General features: G+C 38.8%; 1 protein-coding gene across 5 annotated transcripts in view; it reads right to left on the bottom strand.

The window, feature by feature from the left end:
* Positions 1-19,794, bottom strand: part of ADCY7 (adenylate cyclase 7) — a 145,279-nt gene that overhangs the window by 23,770 nt on the left and 101,715 nt on the right. For all 5 annotated transcript variants that reach the window (XM_072117686.1, XM_072117685.1, XM_072117687.1 and 2 more), the window contains 9 exons: positions 12,203-12,352; positions 10,217-10,362; positions 10,019-10,130; positions 5,746-5,873; positions 5,302-5,460; positions 4,933-5,065; positions 3,716-3,901; positions 3,241-3,284; positions 1,705-1,785 (listed from right to left, as the gene is read on the bottom strand). In XM_072117686.1, the coding sequence (XP_071973787.1) occupies positions 1,705-1,785; positions 3,241-3,284; positions 3,716-3,901; positions 4,933-5,065; positions 5,302-5,460; positions 5,746-5,873; positions 10,019-10,130; positions 10,217-10,362; positions 12,203-12,352 (1,139 nt within the window). The remainder of the gene's footprint in view (positions 1-1,704; positions 1,786-3,240; positions 3,285-3,715; positions 3,902-4,932; positions 5,066-5,301; positions 5,461-5,745; positions 5,874-10,018; positions 10,131-10,216; positions 10,363-12,202; positions 12,353-19,794) is intronic.

The following is a 19,794-nucleotide window of genomic DNA, read 5'->3' as shown; positions in this document are numbered from 1 at the left end:
ACAAACAAGCATTTGCAAGTTTTTCAGGTCCTAATAAATATGCCCCATTGTCTTATTGGAGGGCGAATCCTCGCCCAGTCTGAGGTCCAGGGAACTCTGGAAGAGGTTTTCATCCAGGATATCTCTGTACTTGGCCGCATTCATCTTTCCTTCAATTGCAACCAGTAGGCCTTTCCCTGCAGTTGATGCTGCCACCACCATGTTTCACTGTTGGGATTGTATTTGGCAGGTGATGAGCAGTGCCTGGTTTTCTCCACAAATACCTCTTAGAATTAACACCAAAAAGTTCAATCTTTGTCTTATCAGAACAGAGAATCTTATTTCTCAAAGTCTTTCATATGTATTTTGCAAACTGTAGGCTTTTAGATCTTTTATGTCTTGCACTGAGTGGAACTTTCTCCCATCTCCCTACTGCATCTCTGGAGCTCAGCCAAAGTTATCTTGGGGTTCTTCTTTACCTCTCTCATCTCTGTCCCACAATTGCTTAGTTTGGCTGGACGGCCAGGTCGAGAAAGAGTTGTGGTCATCCCAAACCTCTTCTATTTAAGGATTATGGAGGCCACTGTGCTCTTAGGGACCTTGAGTGCTGCAGAAATTCTTTTGTAACATTGGCTAGATTTGTGCCTCAATGCTGTCTCTGAGCTCCTTGGGGTCCTTCCTAAGATCTCTTGATACTCATGTGCTCCCACATGCACTGAAAGGTCTTATATAGACAAGTGTGTCCCTTTGAAAATCAAGTCCAATCAGTTTAATTAAACAGCTGCACTCCAATGAAGGAGTAGAAACATCTCAAGGATGATCAGAAGGAAATGTCCGCTGCTTAACTCCTCCTCCCTCTCTCTATCCCGCCTACTACATCCTCCTTGGTCGCGCCACCAACCGGAAGTATGCCATGGTTGGCGCCGCCATCTTGCCCAGGAGTTCTCAGCCACCGGTGAGGACTTCCTGTTCTCTGCTCTTTTATTTCCGGCCTGATGCTACCATGCTGCATACTCAAAACTGAGCCACACCGCCGTGGCCTACATTTGCTTATTTTCTTATTCATCCTATTTGCCCTCCAGCAAATTGAACGAAATGTCAAAAATTAAGTGGATTGCATATATTTGGATGGAATAAAATGTTTGTCGAATTTGCTCAACATATAAGTGCTGAGTTACTTCTTCTATATTGAATCAGGGTGGTACCCTACTTGTGCACCCGTTTCCCAAGCAAAGGGACGTGTATACAGATATACTGAAGGAAATGGACAGCGTGTGAGTTAAATATGAGTGTCACAGCAAAGTGTCTGAATACTTATGACTGTATAATATTTCAGTTTTTCTTGTTTAATAAATTAACAAAAAGAGTGCACATTAATGAGCAAAAAAATCCTTTTTGATTTTACCAATTGGCTGCAATTAAATAAAGAGTAATTATTATCCTAATTATCAGGGCTGTTTGAGGGTCCCATCATTGTAGCGACATGCTATAAGCTTTTAAGATTGTAGAAACCTCTTAAAATAAGAGCCCTAAAAGACTTACAAGTGGAGAGCCCCAAGTTCATCATGGACATTAAAGCGTACACATTAAGTCAGCAAAGCACCCAAGAAAAAATGGCTTTATAGAAGAAACAAGTTTCTGGGTATGGTTTTCTAAAGGAACAAAATCATGGTGCTGCAGCTGGGTTATGTAAGTACTTGTTTGTTAATTTTTAAAGGAACTTACTTAACTGAACTGAGGCCATCAATTGTGTTGAGCATTCTGTCATGAAGTTCCTCCTCCTGGTTCCGTTTTTGTGAAACAGTCCTAAAATCAAACATTTTTATGTAATTATTATGGGGCACATTTACTAATGATACCACAAGAAAAATAAGGAGTCACACAATTCTCCAATAAAATTACATAAAGTTTTTTATTTCATTAACATATTAAAATTACACTGGATGTTAAATGGAGGATATCCAATAATAATGGTCTGAGTATGCTGCCCACCTCACTAACCAGAGGGTATGTTCACCATAGTTCAATCACAGTTATTGCTTATTTCCCCAATAAGTACAAATAAAGTGCATACATACCTGGAAACCATCTACTTAAGTATAGCAATTTCGCCTTGGTGAAACTTTAAATAAAAGAGCAGTGTCTTACCCATGATGTAGTGTAGGTAGGGACACTGGGAGTTGTCCCTACCTACACTACATCATGGGTAAGACACTGCTCTTTTATTTAAAGTTTCACCAAGGCGAAATTGCTATACTTAAGTAGATGGTTTCCAGGCATGTATGCACTTTATTTGTACTTATTGGGGAAATAAGCAATAACTGTGATTGAACTATGGTGAACATACCCTCTGGTTAGTGAGGTGGGCAGCATACTCAGACCATTATTATTGGATATCCTCCATTTAACATCCAGTGTAATTTTAATATGTTAATGAAATAAAAAACTTTATGTAATTTTATTGGAGAATTGTGTGACTCCTTATTTTTCTTGTGGTATTTAATGTATTTGGGAGCAATTCCGTAATGTAAGGGTGGAGGGCTTGATGCCCGGTCCCATTATGTAGCAAAATGAAGATGTGGTTTCTGACATTTACTAATGACCTTGTGCCAGTTTTATATTGGACTTTGCGCTTGAGAGAATGTGCAAACTGCTTGCACATTTATTTAAAAAGTGCCCGAACCACATATGCCCCCATGCCCTTTTGTGTCGCGGCTGTACTAATCTTCACGCGACACAAATTTCGTCACTGAAATGGGCGTCCCGGTGCTCAGTCGGACTGTGCACCACATTTAACATGCGAAGTCCAACAGAAGTGTGCTGCAGGCCCCATGTTAAAAGTGCACCATAAAAAGTTGTACAATCTGTCGGAGCAGTACAGAATGCACCAGATTCATGAAGAAGGTGTGCCACAAATCATGAATATGGTGCCCTCTGCCTACTGCACATTTTGTACTGTTTTTAATAAATGTGTCCCTATATGTATTGGTTCTTGGTTGTGTGATATAGCACCCATCTATGTATGTGATTTACATTCATTATGACAATTTTGGGGGTAAATCTGTGCCCTGGCTGTCAGGATACGATTAACTCATTTACTGTCCTAAACCTGGGCAATGGGTAAAATTGGTTTGTCCGACTCTTATTAATTTAGACAAGGGCATTTAATATATTCTTCTATAAATCCGGGTACAATGGTAACCCAAATCTGTCATAAGTATGGAGTAAAAACATATAGCACTTTAATTCATTTTACCATACCTTTCTGTGTTAAACTGGCGCCCCATGTTTTGAAGTGCAATTTCCTAAAAAAAAAAAAAAAAATACACAATATTAACTATTTTGTATAGTTGTATATAGTTACAGTCAATCAATAAGTTTAATACATTTTCAATGCTAACCCCATTTCCCATTATTTCGCCCCTACAACAACACTAAATGTTGGTCCATTCTCTGTTACGTTTGGTGGCAAAATAGGCACCTCCTCTCATTGCAGGAGGAATGATCAACCACATGTGAATACACTAACTAACCGTTTTGTTCACAAAAACTAGAATTCAAAATTGCAATTGTCCACAGGGTCATCTTTCCATGTTAAATGCCTTGATATTTCCAACTCAAATTACCTTATTACAAAGACTAACATAGTAAGGTGTAGTCCTAAAAGTATTTTTAATAATAAAATCACTGAAATAAAACAAAGTCAAAAATAGCAATATTGCAGAAAGCTACTTACCCGTTTCGGCTTTCCATTAGTAACTGGTATCACAGTTGAAGGCTCACTTGAGTCAAGATGAGAGAATGGTCTTGCTGCCCCCCACGATTCCAGATATCTTGTCATCCTCACTGATGGCCGTACCTTCAGACCATCATTTACTCGAGTCCTAGAGATGTGGTGGTTCTGGATGTGACGTTCCTTTGACTAGAATTAATACAAAACACTATGTATTTGCATGAAATACATCCCTCTGATTACACAATGTAAATCAAAGTTAAAGTGAATGTCTCCCCTTGAATATGACTGTGTTGTAGGTTCTATTCCCCTCAATGGCACCAATATTCCATGAGAAAACCCTATTCATAAGGGTTTCCATCTAACCTCCCAATTTGATTGTGCACCCTCAGTCTAGTTTTGTGTCTTTTGTACTCCTTTTTTCTGCTCTTTACATAATTACTAAATGTACATCATGGAAATAATGATGCTCTATAAATAATAATATTAATAGTCATCGTGGAGGAGAATTATCAGCTCTGAGCCCTACTCTCTAAGCCAGGAAAAACATACAGTTGAAGAGCGCTGCTCACCCCTCCCCTCTCCATAGTCCGGCCATAAACGCTGAAAAAAGATAGAGCATGTATGTTTGGTCACTGTACTGGGCCCGGCACCCCATATGTATATGGGAACATATAGCAGGCCGGAAATTTGCAGCCGGATATACGTCCCCAAAATATCAGTGTGAAAGGAGCCTAAGTTTGAGGACCTAGCACTTCATGGAAGGACTGTTAGTACTTACAGCACAGTCTCTGTTCATATCTCTGTTAAACCTACACCCTCGATATTAAAACGGATTAGAAATTGCACCCATTGACCTGTAGCAAAGGGTGGTAACCCATGACAACACACTATGATTGAGGTGGCTCTTTGGTAATGCCCATACTGCTACAAACAGGCCTGGCACAAGCACCTGTCCTGGTGCCTCCGAAGCGGCGCTGCGCACGGTATGTGATGAGGGGATCAGTGTGTGCGCAGGGGTGGGGGGGTCTGTGTGTCCGCAGGGGGGGGTGTCAGTGTGTCTGCAGGGGGAGGAGGAGGGGGTCAGCGTGTCTGCAGGAGGGGGTCCGTGTGTCTGTAGGGGGGGGGGGTCAGTGTGGCCACTGGAGGGCGGCCCATGAAGGTGCCCACTAAGGCTCTGTCACAATATAATTTATTTTAGCTATAAGCACCATACTCACTCTTGGATCAATGATGAGGTAGGTTTTAATGTTCATTTCTTTCAGGTATGGGTCTCTGAGTTCTCCATGTCCATCTTCTACACAATATGCTCCATTTAAGTGTTTCAATGTTGCTTCTGTTATATGAACTCGACTAAAAAAAGAAAATATAAAACATCAAATACAGTACATGAAATCTCCTGCACTCTTGTTGACAGTGACAGTGCGAGGCGAGATTAGATCAGGACAGCAGGACACATGAATTAGTCAGAAACCCATTTTTGGGGGATTGTTGGTGGTCCCAGCAGTTGGACCCACACCGATCACCTGCTCATAACTGTATCTTTATCAAAAATTTTAAGATAGTTGAAAACAAAAGCCTAGTCTTACCCTGGTACTCCAGCAGATTCCATGCGATTGGCTAATGAGACATCATGTGACCAAACATCAAACTGCCACTTTCTCAGTCCAATAACCCCACAGAGAACATTGCCAGAATGCACTCCAACCCGCATATTGATATCTGCTCCTGTGGCTTCTCTCACCTTTCTTTAGAGATAGAAAGATAAAAAAAAATTGTACATTCAAAGACTCCATGCACCCATCCACAAATGGCGGCCATGATCTAGCTGCAAAAAAGGAAGCTAGCTCACAGCAACAATAAAAATACATTGTGCATGTCTGAACCGGGCAGCCGCACTGCAAAATATAAGGCGAGTCCTATTCCTGCCTGGCCTTGAGGTGCGGCCAGGGCCGCACCTCAAGGCCAGGCAGGAATAGGACTCGCCTTATATTTTGGGAATTAGAATACCACAGTTATATATGCATACTTACTTTATTGCTTCACACATGTCAAGTCCCATTTTGACACAGTTCTTTGCATTGTTGGGTAAAGACACTGGTAGACCAGACACACAGTAATAGCAATCCCCTAAAATTTTAATTCTCATGCATTCATTTTCCTGGGTAAAAGATTAAAACATAAAAGTTAAATGATGGAGCTGCTAATTCCTGAATGACAATTAAAGGGAACCTGTCAGCAGCAATTGGCCTAATAAACAACTATCAGTATGTTGTCAAACAGCGTAATACCTTCTACTGTTTGTTTCTTTCATGGTCCAGTGTGGTGGCAACATCTAGAAAATAGACTTTGAAGTGAGATATAAACTGGTTGTATAAAGTCAAGAAGGTGGAGAGTTTAACACTGAAGTCTAGGTGGGAAGCTCTGAACGCCTCCTCCTCTGTGATTGACATCATGCATCAGACTTCAAGAGATCTGTATAGTGATGTCTCTGGACACAGGACCATCAATTACAAAGCTTTCTGAGGAATAGAGAGCTTGACTTCAGTGTTAAAATATCCACCTCCTTGACTTTATACAACCAGTTTACATCTCACTTTAAAGTGAAGTTTCCAGATGATGCCACCACACTGGGTCATGAAAGAAACATGATCTGGAAGATTTTCAGCTGCTTGCCAACATACTGGTAGTGATTTATTAGGTCAATTTCTGCGGTCAGGTTCCCTTTAAAGCTGATATTGTGTATTACAATGTCTCTTCAATACTGTACATAAAAGGTAAAAATACAATGTGAAAAATATTAATATAAAGACTAAATATCTATGTAAATTGTACTCCATAGTGATAACATATCCATAAAACATGTAATCAATCAGACTGGAGTCCAACACTCTGAATCCCCATGGATCAGCTGATAGAGAACAGAACTATTTTGGGTCTTTGCATTTTCTCTTTATATTATATTCTTACGCACTGTAATATTTAACTTCTTTCATTTGTGTAGCTATATGAAGCCTTGTTTTCTCTACTGTATCTTTTGGACTATAAGGCACATCATCAAAAAATCCCTGCTAAAACATCTAGGTTCATATAAAAGGGGCACCTGATTATAAGGATGAATGACCAGCAGGTGGCAGACCTGTGCAAAGTTCAAGGCAGCTGTAAGTACATTTCATATATAAGGTGCACTGGACTATAAGGCTCACCTTTGATTTCTGAGAAAATCAAAGGATTTTGTGTGCGCCTTATAGTCCGAAAAATACGGTAGGTTAATTTATATTTTTGCAAAACAGTATTTTGAGGTTCATAGCCTTCTTTTGATAAGGGTTTATACATTTTGAGGGGAAGATCTAGAAGCTAATTGTAAATTCTGTCATTGCTTATTTTGTTTGATCATAGTTAATTGTACAGCCAGAAATACACAATTATACAAGCCCCACAAGTTCAGAAATATAGATCCATGTATAGAATACATACAATATATATACACAACATGTATATAATAATGTATATAATATGTATGTGTGAATAAGCAAAAATGGCTTCAGCGAAAAATCACTGAAAGAAACGCCAAAGTGAAAGAGCCATAAATAGTCCCTGACACCAAACCACACCTATAAGGAGAAAGGAGGAAATTAGGGGGGTTGTTCTGGGAATTGTGAGTGTAATGGGAAGCATAGTTGGAGGTAGCTCAACAAGGGTTGTGATGAAGCAATGATTAACCCCTCAAAGACACAGCCATTTTACAGCTTAAGGCTCAGCCCCATTTTTTGGATTCCGACATGCGTTGCTTTATGTGGTTATAACTTTTGAACTCTGTTACTTATCAAAGTGATTCTGAGATAGTTTTTGCATTTAGTGGTAAATGTTGGCTGATAAGTTTTGCGTTCAATTACATAAAAAAAGAAAAAATTATGCATTTTTTGAAAAATTTTCAAAATTCAAAATCATCGCGTTTTCACGCATTTTTGAAATGTCTGGATAATTTATTTTGATGTCACGCGGCTTACAAAGCGCTAGGGTCCTGGGTTTGAATCCCACCCAGGTCAACATCTGCAAAGGGTTTGTATGTTCTCTCCGTGTTTGCGTGGGTTTCTTCCGGGTCCGCCGGTTTCCTCCCACACTCCAAAACATACTGTTAGTTGTTTAGATTGTGAACCCCATAGGGACAGGGACCAATTTTACATGCTTTGTGCAGCGCTGTGTGATCTGTGTGCGCTGTATAAATAAAGAATTATTATTATTATTAATATCGATTTTCCATATTTTCAGAATTTACTATTTTGGGGATAAATACTGTTTTGAATGAAATTTTAAATATTTAGCATTAAAACCCCCTATATAACCAACCCATTTTCAAATCTGCACCCCACAAACTATCAGAAACAGCTTTTATTATGATTGTTAACTCCTTGAGATCTTCATAGTAATTGAATCAAAATGGAGGTGAAATTTTTTCGTGTTCACCATATAGCTTAATAATCATGTTATCTTTATTCTATGGGTCGATTCGTCGTTTTGCATCGCCGTCTTCCAAGTGGCATAACATTTTTACTTTTTTGGCTACAGAGCTGGTTGATGGCTTGTTTTTTGGGGACATGATGTACTTTGAAACAGTATTATTATGGAGTACATATTTTGTTGATCACTTCTTATTGCATTTTTTGTGGGATTCAATAGGTAAAAATCAGAATTTTTGGCGGGCGTTTACATTTTTTTTTACGGCGTTCACCGTACGGGTTCAATAATTATTTAATTTTATTCTACGGGTTGTTGCGGATGTGGTGATACTATATATGTGGGGTTTGTGTTATGATTTAGACTCTTAACGTTATATTTCTCTTTACATGTTATGGACTTATGGGCTTATGGACATTTATATTGAAAAACTTTTTTTTACTTTTTTACTATTTCCACCATGGGACATGAACAAGCTATCATCCGATTGCTTTTTCATGATAATACTCTGCAAAACTGATGTATTGCAGGGTATTAGCAGTGGCAGCCTATGAACATGCATAAGCTGACACTGAGCCTTTAAGAGGATGTCATAGATGCCATCTTTCAGGCACTGGCACAGGGCAGCTCTGGGGTCCTGATCGGCGCCCCCCCCCCCCCCCGCGTGGAGGAAAGACTACCCAAAGGCAAGTTAAATGCTGCGGTTGCGTTTTTTTATATACAGGGTTCATGGTTACAAAGCAGTACTAACATCTGCCCTATGTGATCCTACCTTACATATGTGAATGTGAAATTGTCCAATGTATTCCACCCAAACATCTGACCTCATGAGAGGATGTTCTAAGCACCCCTTACATTAAATTATCAACAAATAAGCACAACAAAGATCTAATATTGACTGACAATTTTTATTCAGTTTCCATTTGAGCTTTTTCACCTAAACTTTCTTTTGCCAAGATGATGAAGTGGGCAACAAATGTGGTAAAACAAACCTGTCTTTAAAATGTACCCATTGTGCAGCCTTGGTAGACTGACAATCTGCGATTCCCTAATTCTTCCTGCATTTCTATTCTCCAATGAAATCTTTATTTTTGAACAAGAAGAGCAAGAGTATAGGAGCAAGAACGGAATTGTAATAGCCATTAAACAAGGCAAAGTTCACAGGAAAAAACAGAGATAAAATGTAGCAATCTAATAATTGAACAATCCCAAGCCGCCCGCACCCCAACCTCGAATTTTTTGTTTTGAGACAGCCAAAGCTAACTTTTTTGATACTGTATTATGAATACTGCTCACTAAACACATTATTATCAACCTATTGAAAAAATATTCTAATTCTAATTTAATTGTCATGGGAACAGGAAAATATTAAAAACAGCTGAACTGGACAGTGGCCAAGGATATAAGACCACCTTTCAAATGCAAAAAGAACATATAGTAACTGCAAGGTGCAGCCCTTGGGTAGAATCACAAAACATTGTCCACCATATTGTCTTACTTTGAAGACCATTGAATTCTATACCATATCATTTTACTCAATTGACTTGAAAAAAATTGCATGGCCTTTAGTATATACAATAAGGGAGTCCTCAGTGAAGCCCTGAGTGAAATGATATTAATGGCTCCATAAATTTCTACTGCAATGACTGCTGTTCCAGCCATTTATGTTACACTCATAGTTATTAATAGAGCGTTTTCACAGATATATACAGTACCTCAAATGTAAGACTCCTGGCCAGTAGGACACTAGTCGTTAGATTCTTAGTGATAAGACATACGTCCCCAGAAAAACCTTTGCCAAAAAGAAACTTTTTTGACCTTAGAGACCACCACATTGTAGAAGCTTACCTTAGCTATCTGATCAAACTTTCCAAACAGCTCATTCAGCATGACCACAAGCTCCTTTGGAGAACAGTCACTGGCAAGTCGGGTAAACCCCACGATATCTGCATATAGAATACTGCAGGGGTGAAGAAAAACTAAATTAAACCAGTCAATTCTGTTTTTAAATCCAGAACTAGAAATATACCTTGACGTTTCACTCACCTGACATTCTGGTGTCGCTTTACATATAAACTGTGAAAGTTTTTGTCTGGTTGCCGATTATCGTTTGTTTCCTTTAGCCGATCTTGAATGGCCAACTTCATCTCCATTGATATATACACTGGAAGTACGGATAACAGAAGGCTCTCCTAGTAAGGGTGCCAGGTAGGGGAGTTACTTTGAGTAATGCTCAACTTACATGAAATACTGAGAGAAAATGGAAGTGAAAGAGGAATAGATAGTAGAGAAGATAAAATAAGAATATGAAATAGACTTAGAGAAGCATAGTATAGAGCAATTTCTATATAAAGTGTACCTGTAAAAGTATACACTGTATGTATAGTCATGGAAAAGATTTCTCAATCTTTGTAGTAATCTTTTCCAATCTGCTATCAATAGCTTTCAAAAGCTGCAAAGCTGTCAGTCAAGAAGTCTTGTAAATTGGGTCATTTGTGGGAAAGAGTGATGTAAACTTAACCAACTAACAGGCAGTGCAAAGTTAGACTTTGACAAATCTGGTGACTAACTTTTGCATTAAAGGGTACATTAAAAGAATACAACCGTTGCATTTAAGGGTACATTAAAAGAAGACCTGTCACCAGAATTTTACCAACCTAACCAACAATGCCTGATGTTAAAGGGTTACAAGTAGTCCCCATATCACCTGAAATTAGTGAGGCACTCTACCTTGATTACAGTTTTTCTTTTATGCCAATCAGCTTACTTATCCCGGATATCACTCTTGGTTTCTCCCAGGCTACCCCCTTATTCTGACTGACACCTCCGTGTTCCTGATTGACAGGTCTACATGCCAGGACATGCTGCTATGTGGAACTAGTACTTAGGGACTATCTGTCAATATTAAACTACAGACTTAGCAGGGAGACCAGTCAATCAGGAACAAGGAAGCGGGGCAGTGCCCGAGATGAAGGTATAGTTTAACAGTAAGATAGTTTTAAGTTATATGGTTGTACTTGTAGCTCTTTACCATCAGGCATTGTTGGTTGGGTTGGTAAAATTCTGGTGACATGTCTTCCTTAAATTTTCCATGAGCTTTCACTGACACCAGTGACATCAATGTAATCAATAATGACCAAGAGGGAGGCAATGGGGAGTAACACATGGGGGAAGATTTATCAAGCTGTCTAAAAGTCAGAATATTTCTAGTTGTCCATGGCAACCAATCACAGCTCAGCTTTCATTTTACCAGTGCTCATGAATATTTTAAAGGGGAGCTGTGATTGGTTGAAATATTGTGACATTCAGACAGCTTGTTAAATCTGTCCCATGGAGCACTCACTTGGGATGGGACTAGATGAGAGTTGACTTGGCAATACATAGCCCTTTACGTTTTTCAGGTTATGTTGCCACGCCATCTTTTTTGCTTCCAATTTCATCATGCCCTTGAACTTGGGGAACTGATTATCTAATGCCCTATCTCATATTATCCTACATCTCTTATTTTTTAGTGAACATACAACAAACTGATAATGCTAAATTGCTGTATGAATTAATAGTAATATGCTCCTTCCAATATTACTGTGTGGTGTTGGGGTTAACAACACAGCAATCACCAAAATACACTAGTAAAGATTAATCTGCTGAAATACGAGATGAATGGCACTGCTCCAAGTAACTACATATAATGACAATTAAATAGAATGATATTACCACTTACAAGGGTTTCCAGGCTACAAATATAGATGAACTTTACAATACATCATCAATATAAGACTTGGAGGGGAGAGGGGTCTGATACTTGTGGGCCAGTAGATCAGATGTTCTCATCTGTCAATGTACAGAATGGAACAGAAATCAGCTCCATTCTTTGTGTAGTGGCAAGAACTGTTTACTGTGGATCAGATCCCATTCACTTGAATGGAAGTCCATCGGCAATTACTCATCTTAGCAAATACACAGAGAAAAGAGCTAACATTAGATAAATAGAATGACAACTTACAGTACATTTTATTAATAAAGATTTCTTACCTGCTGCCTCTTTTGCATTTCCAGTTTCATCTTTACCCGAATGCATTTTACTGTGTAGCTGTACAGGTCCCTTGAGGCATCTTGCATGTGGTATTTGTGAAAAGCTCCCATAAGATTCCCGCAAAGGAAAATAACAGCATTTGCAATAAGCTAGAAAATAGAAAATTGCAATCTATCAATAACCAATTTACAATGAGCTAACTGCAAAGCAAATCAATTGGTTTATGTTAAAATCTACTATGTGCAATTACAAAACAAAAATGTGGGAAACAGTTAAAGTCGTTAGGTAGTATACGGACAATTTTATGGTAAAGGGCCCATTCTAGGTACCTTCTATTATCAGATGTCTCTGTAGTCTGAATTGCTGTCTTTCAGTATGGATGTTCTGGGTTTTAAACAACAGAGATCTGAGTGGATTTCCGCCAGGGCCTCTCACGTCAAAAAGTTACCCAAAAGCAAATGGACCACCTTAGAAACTGGGTGTGTTGTGTGTATGTGAAATATGGAGAAATAAAGACATCTTAAAATCAGCAGGATGTAGCACGGCTGTCAAATGGTTGGGCTGAGAATATAGACCTGCAAGCTCCTTATATAAATGTATCTCTAGTGCAGAAACCCAGTCGGTGCTACATTCACCTCTATGGGGCTGCCAAAAATAGCTCCTGCTGCCCCCAAAATTAAATAGAGCACAGGATCAGCACTCCATTCACATGGGAGACCTCAGGTGACTTTGAGTCCCCCATTCTCAAGGTCATTGCTTATCCCAGCAGCCCCCAGGGATTAAACACGTACAGTATACCCATTATATTCTCCCCTCCTATGCTTCCTAATGGTACTGTACTGGGAAGTGTGCAGGTTTTGTTTTATGCCTTTCCCTGTGCAGTCCAATTGACACATATTCTTTGGGTCACTCCACTCTGATCATGGAGATAATATTTATATAGGTTTAATTATGTTTGGTAATTTTTTTTAAATATGTAAATCTCTTGTACAAAAAATAATAATTACCATATCATCATATTATGACACCCTTTTTCTGAAGTTTTCATTTTTTTTTATTCACCCCAGAGAATAATAATTTTTAAGTTTTGACAGCTAAAGATATTTTGGGATGCAGTAATACTGAACATGTTTTTGACTAGTTATTTATTAATAATTATTTTGGTACTACAGAAAAGGGGGGATGATTTGAACATTTTTATTTTTCAAGTTTTTAAATTTATTTAAATAAAAATTTTCAGGGTACTTGCAACCCTTAAATTTGGCTTGGTCTGTTGGTTGACTACCTTTCATATCCTCCTTCCCTTTTGTCTTAAATTTCAATTAAAGTGAAAAAATTTACTTATATTCTTTTTTTTATTGCTGTTTCTTTTATGGCTTTTATTGAACTTCAAGCTGTTGAAGATCAAGATAATTTTGTCAGTAATATACTTACCTGTAGGCCATACCCCCACTATAGCTCAACAAGCAGATACTGACTTCTTAGGTTCCAGGTTGCCATAGTGGAGCATTGACTGTAGATGCAGAAGTCACTGTTGGACATGGAATGATCAGAGACCACCTTTGCTGGTCTCTGGTCAGTGTCCCAATGCCTGAGATTTGCATATGCATCATGCTTGGGTATAGAGACTGCAGCATGCATCATGCTTGGGTAATGAGACTGCAGCAGCCACCATGCTTGGGTAGTGAGACTGCAGAATTAATCGTTCTTGGGTAATACAAATACAGCATGCACCATGCTTGGGTAATAAGACTGCAGCAGCCATCATGCTTGGGTAATGAGACTGAAACATGCATTGTGCTTCGGTAATGAGACTGCAGCATGTATCATGCTAGATAATGAGACTGATTGCAGCAGCCATCATGCTTGGGTAGTGAGATTGCAGCAGACATCGTGCTTGGGTAATGAGACTGAAACATGCATCGTGCTTGGGTAATGAGACTGCAGCATGCATCGTGCTTGGGTAGTGAGAATGCAATATGCATTGTGTTTGGGTAATGAGACTGCAGCATGCATCGTGCTTGGGTAGTGAGAATGCAGTATGCATTGTGTTTGGGTAATGAGACTGCAGCATGCATCGTGCTTGGGTAGTGAGAATGCAGTATGCATTGTGTTTGGGTAACGAGACTGCAGCATGCATGGTGCTTGGGTAGTGAGAATGCAGCAAGCATTTTGCTTGGGTAATGAGCCAAACATGCATAGCGCTTGGGTAATGAGATTGCAACAGGCATTGAGCTTGGGTAATGACTACAGCATGCATCATGCTATGATTTATTCTTTTTGAAATCCCTTGAACAGTTGCCACAGTGGTGGTTGCCTCGTTAGACACCTTCATTTTAGCGTTTTGTGTTCAAACCATATGTGCAATTTATGTAGCAGCATAGAGACCAAGGAATTACTGCTTGCAGTACCATATACAATTAATGCCTCCAAATTATTATGAAAGAAACATAAAGGAAGTTCAGTGTGCTGATCTTATGCTGTATAATAAGAGCAATATGCCCCTAAATTGTCCTTGTAATGTGGCCCTAGAACTTCAATCTAAAATCACTGAAGCAATGTTTGGTGTTTTCTATGATTTGTTCAGCAATCGTTCTTTGAATTAATATTTTTTTACGTCAAATGCTGGTATGTGACCATTGAAATTTTAAAATGCTGACCAAGCCCTTACCACCGCATTTACTAATGATATAAATAAATCACTTCAAAAGCAATCCAATCAAACTTGGCATTTCATTACTAAAATAATGGAAGTCTGAAATTCATTTAGTTTATGTGACATTCCACACCTGGGGAGTCCCAGGCTGCTACAGTATATCATAGAATAATAAAAGAAATAAGCAAAGCAGCTCACTGATGACATAATAGTGATTCTTCCTTGTATCATATACAATGTGTGTTTAATCAGATATTCACGTATAGCTTTTAATTTTGCAGGTAGGTGGGAGAGGCACTCCCACAAAAATCTTATTCTACGGGTCATTAGGGTTTGCTAACATGTAACGTTTGTATTGTTTATTGTGCCAATTGCATCTGCGTTTCCACTGAAACACATGCAATTGGTAACAAGCACCACATGTACTGATTGTTACTGATTAAATGCATTTCTGTGGATAGGCAGAAGCCCCTCCCTGTTTTCTGCACTTCAAAATGCAATGCAAGCGGACCATGCGACTACACAGTATAAATAGTAATGATCGTCTTATCAGTAGTTTTTGAGTTATTTGCTACCTATAGTTCACATGCAACAAGGTATTTGTTTTTAGACACTTTTATGGGGCACGTTAAAAGTTGTGCAAAAATACTGCTGATGAGACAAAGTGTTTTTTTTATAACTTTAGATACTTGGTAAATATGCCCTATTGACTTTTTGTGGATAAGAAGTCAGTTTTCAGACTCCTGAAGGCCTCAGGAATAAATAGAGAAACTGGGGTTCAACAGAGGGCGGCCATAATGGGCAGCGTCGCTGCTTCATTTTTCCCACATTTGGGATAATAAGTGCATCAGATCTGTATCTATACTATGCATAACAGAACTGAACTGGTTGCAGTCATACAACAAGAATGTAGAAAACTTCCCGGTTAATACTGGGCTTTTTTCATTGAACACATCTAAAGAGTAGCTTTGGTTTATGGTTAGTAAAACAGCTCAACTTCACATTTTAACTGCTTTAGTTGAACAAGGTGGCCATGACGACACAATAGGTGTAATTGTCTGGTGATTGTAGAAGTGACCTCCTGCCACACCAGGGGCTTGTCTGCAGAGGATATGAGATCATGGAGCCTTATAGCCTGACTCATAGCTCTAGCTGATCAGCAGAACGCCCAGGCTGCCAGACTGCTGTGTAATCTATGGTAGGACAATACAGTGCAGGCAGGCAATGAGCTTAGCAAAAAGGAATTTAGTGGTCATCTCTGCAATGTAAATGGAAAGGTTTAGAAACAAGTGCAGAATTTTCATAACCTGCACCTTAATTCCATTTAGAAAGGGCAGGTTTATTACAGTGAATGGAATCATCCTTGTGCAAATAATACAGGCAATTAGTGCACAGTAGGAGGAGCTTCTAAAACAAAAGCTAACAGGTCTGAGAGAGCCAGAATTCTTGCTTGTTGGTAGGTAATCAAATATTTATTTTATGCAATAAAATGCTAATTAATTATGCGTATCAAAATCGTGCAATGTGATTTGCAGGATTTATTTTTTATTCCGTCTCTCCCAGTTGAAGTGTACCAACAAAAAAAATTACAGACCTCTCCATTCTTTGTAGGTGAGAAAACTTGCACAAAACGGCCTAGGATCAAATACTTATTCCCCACACTGTATGTCTTTTCTAGAACTGTCTCAGAAATTAATTGTAGCCATTGAATTGGCAATATACCTTATAATCACTTGTCATTTTCCCTTCCATTTGTAAAATAAAAAGTGTCTTGGAACATTGGGGTGGTGGAGACCCCGGATGATAAATTGGTTTTATTTTATAAACTAAATGTTGCCCCCAGAATTAAGAATGCTTCTCCAGAGATCCCAGATAATAGTATGAAATCACAACAATTGACTGCAAAACACACATCAGCTGCTGCTAATGATTGTAATACACTCCCACAGCTGCTGCAGAACATCAAAATACACACCTCATCTACAGTAGAACTTTATAATAAACACCAGGATAGCATAATACACCAAAGATCCAGAAGACGTATAAATCCAGCACTCCAAAGTTATATTATCTGGTAAAAAATCTTGGTAACATTTATTTAATCCATTTATAAAAAGACAAAAAGACATACGGTCCAGAGACCCATATTGACCTACGCATTTCGAATGATTACATTACATTCTTAATCATGGTCCTTACAGTACACGTAAGACACACACTTTTAAAAGCACAGAGAGAAACACATACCAGCTGATGGAGATTCCATTAATTGCTCCGTGTTCACGCATCGAGAAGGTAGCGATGCACATGCGTACAATGAAAAAACCCCAACTTGATGGTAACCAATAACATATTGTATAATAAAGCATAAACAATTAAGACTAACATAAGTTATTAGTAAAACATTGTGTTAGTAAAGATACATTAAGTCAGTTCTGTTATTCAAACCATTAGGACTCCTTGTCATAAGATTCAGTATCCAGAAAGCCTTGCGGTTGCGGAGCTTACGTTCCTTATCTCTACCTCTAACCGGTGTGTTTTGATTTTCTCTATGCCAATAACTGAAAAGGATGACATATCCCCTCCATGTATTTGTAAGAAATGCTTGGATAGGCTAGAGAGGTGTTTGTCACTAAAGTTTGAGGTTAAGGACCGGGCCCTTTCCTGTTTTTTCATGTCCATTTTTCACTCCCCACCTTCAAAAATCTATAACTTTTTTATTTTTACATGTAAAGAACTGTGTGATGGCTTGTTTTCTGCGTAACAAATTTCACTTCATAGTGATCGTATTAAATATTCCATGCCATGTACTCAGAAGCGGGAAAAAAATTCCAAATGCAGTGAAAATGGTGAAAAAACGCATTTGCGGCATTTTCTTGTGGGCTTGGATATTACGTCTTTCACTGAGCGCCCCAAATGACATGTCTACTTTATTCTTTGGTCGGTACGATTACGGGGATACCAAATTTGTATAGGTTTTATAATGTTTTCATACATTTACAAAAATTAAAACCTCCTGTACAAAAATTATTTTTTTGATTTTGCCAATATATGGCGCTAATAACTTTTTTATACTTTGGTGTATGGAGCTGTGGGTGGTGTCATTTTTTGAGAAATTTGATAATATTTTCAATGATATCATTTTTTAAGACTGTAGGACCTTTTGATCACTTTTTATAGATTTTTTTATATTTTTCAAAATGGCAAAAAAGTGCCATTTTCGACTTTGGGCGCTATTTTCCGTTACGAGGTTAAACGCATTGAAAAACCGTTATCATATTTTGATAGATCGGGCATTTTCGGACATGTCGATACCTAATGTGTTTATGATTTTTACTGTTTATTTATATTTATGTCAGTTCTAGGGAAAGGGGGGTGATTTAAAATTTTAGGCTTTTTTATTATAATTTTTTTTATTCAAACTTTTTTTTATTTTTATTTTAACTATTTTTCAGACTCCCTAGGGTACTTTAACCCTAGGTTGTCTGATCGATCCTATCATATACTGCCATACTACTATGGCAGCATATGGGGATTTTCCTCCTCATTCATTACAATGTGCTATCAGCGTGAACCGGTTAAAAGTGTGTGTCTTACGTGTACTGTCAGGACCATGATTAAGAATGTAATGTAATCATTCGAAACGCGTAGGTCAATATGGGTCTTTGGACCGTATGTCTTTTTGTCTTTTTATAAATGGATTAAATAAATGTTACCAAGATTTTTTACCAGATAATATAACTTTGGAGTGCTGGATTTATACGTCTTTTGGATCTTTGGTTCATCGCTGCTGGTCGACACAGCTCTTTCCTTCCGAGCACCCTCCACCACAACAACGATTCTACCGGTATGAACGTGAGTGAGCTGACCTGAACTCTTTGTTTTTATAGCATAATACACACCTCAGCTGCTGCAGAATTTAATAATACACACCCCAGCTGCTGCAGAACATTACAATAAAAACTGCTGCAGAACCTCATAATACAGACATCTGCTGTTATATAACATCACAATCCACAATGAATAACAAACAACACCCAACTTACAGACAGACTCCGCTGGCCACTATGACCTATTGTGAAGCTCTCTGGATGCTTTTCTTTAGTCCCAGGTTGCAATGATCAGCTGTAAGGTGTCTATAATGAATCTTGGTCCCATTACAGCAAAACATTTTGAAAATCCAATTGTCACTGGGGCAAAAATAAAATTTTGTCTCAGCGGGCTACGATCTCCATGCGGAAAGGGGAGAGGGGGATGACTTCCGGTTTAGCGGCAATAAGCACTCCTTTATTTAGACCTCACTAGATAATTACTGCGAGGGACCCACTGGTTCACACAACCAACGGGCGCTCTTCACTTTGAGCACCCGCTGCAGGAATCACTTGTACAGGATGCATTGACGCCACATGTGAGTTACCCTGTACCCGTTTAGCACCCCGTTACCAACCGTGAAGGTAAGGGAAATGATGTTTACATCATACTTCTCTATGAGTGCACCTCCACTTCTTGAAACTAATTCTGATTCATATGATTTCTGTTTGCTTGGTTAGGTGACTATAACGTCCCCTGATGAGCCTAAGCAGGGCTCTACCTGACATCACTATCTTGAATTGTTACTTTATATACCTTCCCCTGGAGTTGTTAGGTTTTTAACAGGGCCAGTGTTAATAGGGAAAGGTTCCAGGCAGTTAGGGCTGCGGCTCCGAGGCTAGGTCATTTAGGGTATAATAGTCATCCGTCTGGTTAGGGATCAATAGGGATAGCACTTTACCCAATGCCCTGCTTTTTCCGACAGCTTTACCGCCCCAACTTGAACACACCATCTACAGAATTGCTTTCTGAGATACCAGTTCCAGCTTCCTCATCCTAGCCCTGGTATACATCGAGGCGGGCGGACAGGGGACAGTGTTTCTTCTTTTTCTTCGACCATAGGTC

This window comes from Engystomops pustulosus, chromosome 7 (assembly GCF_040894005.1).
Source record: "Engystomops pustulosus chromosome 7, aEngPut4.maternal, whole genome shotgun sequence".
Taxonomy (NCBI): Eukaryota; Metazoa; Chordata; class Amphibia; order Anura; family Leptodactylidae; genus Engystomops; species Engystomops pustulosus.
The sequence above is the reverse complement of the archived record's forward strand: the minus strand, read 5'-3'. Positions and strand labels throughout refer to the sequence as shown.